Source organism: Hipposideros armiger, unplaced genomic scaffold (assembly GCF_001890085.2).
Source record: "Hipposideros armiger isolate ML-2016 unplaced genomic scaffold, ASM189008v1 scaffold_22, whole genome shotgun sequence".
Lineage (NCBI taxonomy): Eukaryota > Metazoa > Chordata > Mammalia > Chiroptera > Hipposideridae > Hipposideros > Hipposideros armiger.
Window position 1 is genome coordinate 328,167 of NW_017731372.1, and position 4,869 is coordinate 333,035.

The 4,869-nt window shown below is 39.4% G+C and overlaps 1 protein-coding gene across 1 annotated transcript in view; it reads left to right on the plus strand.

The window, feature by feature from the left end:
* RGSL1 (regulator of G protein signaling like 1) overlaps window positions 1-4,869 on the plus strand; it is a 65,917-nt gene that overhangs the window by 40,256 nt on the left and 20,792 nt on the right. The window contains exons 14-15 of the mRNA XM_019635441.1: window positions 1,922-1,983; window positions 3,528-3,702. Of these exons, the coding sequence (XP_019490986.1) occupies window positions 1,922-1,983; window positions 3,528-3,702 (237 nt within the window). The remainder of the gene's footprint in view (window positions 1-1,921; window positions 1,984-3,527; window positions 3,703-4,869) is intronic.

The window sequence follows — 4,869 nt, forward strand, 5'->3', positions numbered from 1 at the left end:
TTAAAAAAAAAAAAAAGAGCACACGCTCTAACCAGCTGAGCCACCCGGCCACCCCTGTTGCCATTTCAATCACCAGGGTTAGCCCAGGTACAAAGCTGCAGAACTATTGCTTTGAGCCACGCCTGTGTTTGCCTGGGGTCTAGCAAGAACCCCAGATCCTGGGTGCAAAATCAAGCCCAGACCTGCCAAGAGAGGGTGGGACCCCCAGTGGCTTCTGCTTGGGGAGCCAGAAAGGGTGGGGAATGATTAAAGCACTGTGAGATCTCACATTTCACGAAACTATTTACTTATGTTGTTTGTTCTAGTAGAGATTTCTTAAATTCATTCATTCATTTAACACACTTTCTGAGAATGTGGCAGGCACTTTGTGGGGTGCTGGGATTACAGTAGTGAACATGAGGCATAGGACCTGCCATCGAGGCACCTACAGTTTTGAGAGCAAGACAAAATTAGAGCCATAGATATTGCAGCCAGATTGCTTGGGTTTGAATCTGCCACTCTCTAACTGAAGAACCTTGTGAAAGTGACTTTGTACCTCAGTTTCCTTATCTGTAGGATGGAAATAATAATTGTGTCTCTCCCCTAGGGTTGTTGTGAGGATTAAGCAAGTTAATACGTATAAAGCATCTTAGAACTATTCTTGGCAATAGTAAGTGCTGTAGAAAGATTAGCTAGTGTTCTTGCTGTTACTAACTGGTTGTGAGGAGTGATCCCAATGATAATTGCAGGGAGACCCTAATTAGTCCAGGGGGAGGATCAGGGAGGAATTCTCCCAGAAAACGACATAAAGTTGAGTTTTCAGGAATGAACAAGTTAGGTGGGCAAAATAGAAGGGGAGCGATTTCTAGGTCTGCATGGAACCTTAAAATAAGAAAGAGGATGGTGCAATTCAGGAGCCTCAGGGCCAAGTGGACTAGAGATTAGTGAGACGGGACGTGTCTGCGATAAGACTGGAGGGATCCGTAGTGACAGATCTCATCTCTCTTGATGACTTTTGAGTTGTTCCAACTTTCACTTTAAGATCTCACTTATATGTGGAATCGAAAGAACAGAATAAACAAACAAAACAGAAACGACTCATGGATACAGAAAACTGATGGTTGCCAGAGGGGAGTGGGGCGTTGGGGGTTTGGGTGAAAAAGGTGAAGGGATTAAGAAGTACAAATTGATAGGTACAAATAGTCACGCGGGGATGTAAAATACAGCATAAGGAATATAGTCGATAAAGTTGCAACAACTATGTATAATGCCAGGTAGGTACTAGACTAATTGGGGGGATCACTGTATAAATTATATAAATGTCTAAGCTCTATGCTATACAACTGAAACTAATATAAAATAATATTGTATGTCAACTGTAACTGAAAAAAATGTATTTTTTAAATTCTGTAAAATATACGTATTTTGCAATTGAGTGTTTCTACGAAATAAATTCTTTAAAATTCCTTTTTTAAGGAATGTGTAAATGGTTTAAAATGGTTCAATTGTGGCCCTCTAAAACGTTGCACTGATTGTCTTCTCACCAACAGTATAAACGAGTGCCATATTGTCACCAACACTGGGTATTATCCACTTTTTAAAAACTGCCAATCTGGTAGATGAAAAATGATGTACCGTTCTTATGTACATTTCTTTAGTAATTGAGCACCTTTATTTATTGGTCGTGTGTATTCTTTTTTGAACTGTTTATATCCTTTCTCTATTTTTCTATTGGAATTTCAGTATTATCATTTCTGTTTTCCAATTTGCAATGCAAAAAGGTTTTGTATGTATGTTTTTATGAACTGCTTCACAACCAAACATTTTAAGAATAGCTCTAGCTCTTCCGTTTCTTCTTTTAAATAAAACCAGTTCAAACATGTTTGCCCAGGCTGTAGGAAGTCCAATTTCACCCTCCTTTGACTTCCTGCATCCTTGGCAGTGTGTGTGAGCCCAAGAACAAGGGTGCTTCTGCAGCTCAAGGGGACATCTACCTGACCAGTGGTCTGCTTTCTATCACTATAGGCTAGCCTTTTCCAGAATTGTTATGTCCTTCAATTAATTGACCCATTTATTCTTATGAAAGGAACTTCTTTATCCTTGGCAATATTCTTTTCTCTGAAATCTACTTTGCCTGATATTAAAATAGCCACTCCAGCTGTCCTTTTGTCAGTGTTAGCATGCATATCGTTTCCCATTCCTTTCTTCATACCCTAGTTATACCTTGCATTTAAAGTCCTTTTCTTATAACCAGCATGTAGTTGAGTCTTGCTTTGAAAAAAATAAAAAATCTAACCTGATGACCTTAGCCCAACTGAGAGGCAACAGTTAAACATTCAGGTATTTTGTGAGCCAGTTGCCAAACCACCGATAGCTTAACATCAACCATGGTTGGAGTATTTCCTATAGAAATTGGCAAATAATAAAAATCAGGCCTCCCACTCCCCTACCGGAGAACATTTATAAACATATCACTGCTAACAGATTTCTTGGGTGGATTCAACATCCTCTTTCCCTAAAGTCCCTGACTATCACATCAACTTCCACTGTGATTCAGATGTTTTGCTCCCTTCAAACACAAGTCTCAGAGACAAAGAAAGACTGTAAGATACTTGGGAGCGACCTCATGTTTTATTCAGTGCTGGAACCCCAGGACCTAGCCTAGCGTCTGGGACACAATAGGTGCTAGGTGTTTATCAAATGTTGTAGATACCTTCTCATCAAAAGGAATCCCACTTGCACCATAGGAAGCACCACACCCACATCAATTATTCCTGAACAACTATTCGGAATAAAGGATTTATAGGAGGAAGAGTAAATCCTAGAGCTGGATTAGACAATTTTCTTAAACCCAGCCAGGCAATTAACTAGGGGTCTACTTGTCAGATCCAGCCCCAAACTGTTTCTTCTCAGCCCTGAATCCCTGTGAGTGGATTTCTTAGAATGTATGCTAGTCAAGAAACTTTCTGAAATACCTGTCTTAGTTTTCTGAGACACAATCCAAACCCTCTAGAATCTTCTATGGTTTTTTTTTTACTCATTCCTGTCTTTTTTCTACTCTGGCTTCCTACCCTCTGTCACTTAATAAACTTCTTTTTTACTCTTCATGTTTTGGTTTTTTCTTTGTGCTGCTTTCCCAGTTTACTTCTCAGTTACTTCCCTGATAAACCTTGAATAAGCATCAATAGAACCACACAGTCCATTTTGCAGGTCACCTCTGCATCTTCAGTTTCTGCAGAAATGTTAGGGATTAGCATAACTACAGTGAGCATTTATTTCTATTACACAAGCACCAGGAAACACCTTTCAATACTCGGTTGATTTTGGGAGGGTGAATGTATGTTGCTATACCATCTGAGAAGATGGCTTTTTCAGCAGTCTTTCAAGTTCAAGTGAAAGGTTGAATCCAGTGGTGGGAAATCACTATTTCAATAGGTCCAAAGCGGGGGTCCATAGTTTCTTTTCTTCATTTTAGCTATGCCCAGGTCAAAGGCTTCAGGCTTACGAGCGACTTGACCAAGCTAGATGTTAATTCTTCTCTCTTTCAGATATTTCTGCATCACCAAACGTGTCAGGACGCCAAACACCATATCACTCAAATGTCCGGAGTCCAGAACAGGAGAATGAAGATATAATCCTTACAAAGCGACGCATCTTTGGCCACAGGATTGTCATTGTCAACTTTGCGGTCAACGATTTATATTTCTTTTCTGAAATGGAGAAGTAAGTTTCCATCTCGCCTTCCCCTTGTGACTTTCCATGCTTAATACCTCCTGGTAAAGACTGGAATGGCCTGTAAGGGGCACAGTGACTTCTGAGGAATCTCACTGAATGCTGTCATTGTATCAATTTCCACCAGTCTTTCCTTTGGGACCTAAAAGATCTTCAGTATTCTGGAATTCCCAATTTTGAAATGCACTTACCTATTTATAGCCAGGAAGTGGAGTCCTTTTTTTCTATTTTTCGTTAAGCCCTCTTAGATAGCATCATTGGACCAATAGTTCTTTAGTTAAAACAAGGAAATATAATAATAAAGCTTTTGTGTTTGTGCATGACAGTAAACAGATATTTTAAAGGTAAAACATATTAATGTATATTCACTCACCTGTCAGACTTTTGCTGTAAAGCCAAAGCCATTCCACTAATTGGAAGTCCCATGTTTTTCTTGTATATACTAATCCCCAAAATACTATCTACTAATTCTAATTTTTCTCTCTTTAAAGTGGAGCGAGAATTTAAAGGTTACTGCAAAGCAACTTAATCTTTCTGGGTTTTTATACTTGTCTTTGCAATGTTTTAATTAAATTGTCTTGCTACACCTAACTCAACAGTGATTTTTTTTTAAAGCAACTTGCATTTATTGGAACATTCCAAAACATTCCAATTTGTTTTCACAGAAACAGCAAATACCTTTTCTTTCCTTGTTTGTATTTTGTCAATTTTCATAAATTATGAATTATAGTAATAAGTGCAGCAGGCAAAAATATTTGTGAAGGAACATGAAGAGCTCTCAGTAAATGTCTGCCTCAACCAGCTAGAGAAATGTCAGGGCGTAGGAGAGAAGTTACCCCCCATGTATGGAGTCAACGTCAGTCATTCAGGGGCATCAGTCAGTGCATTTTTTGGACATGCGGACCACCTGGTAACTCAGCACATCTGTCAGGGGCATTTGGTTAAGTTCCACATCATTCATAATGTGGAACGTTAGCTCAGTTCCACAAACGCTTATGGATTGCTGGATTGTTCTTGGGCACTGGATTTGGTATTGGAGATACAAAACACCACCAAGACATGCTCTCTGTCCTTCAAGATCTCACAGAAATGGGGGTAGCAGAAAAGACACAAATACAAATAGGAAGTGGGATGCTACGTGGTATGGTCGAGTCTGGC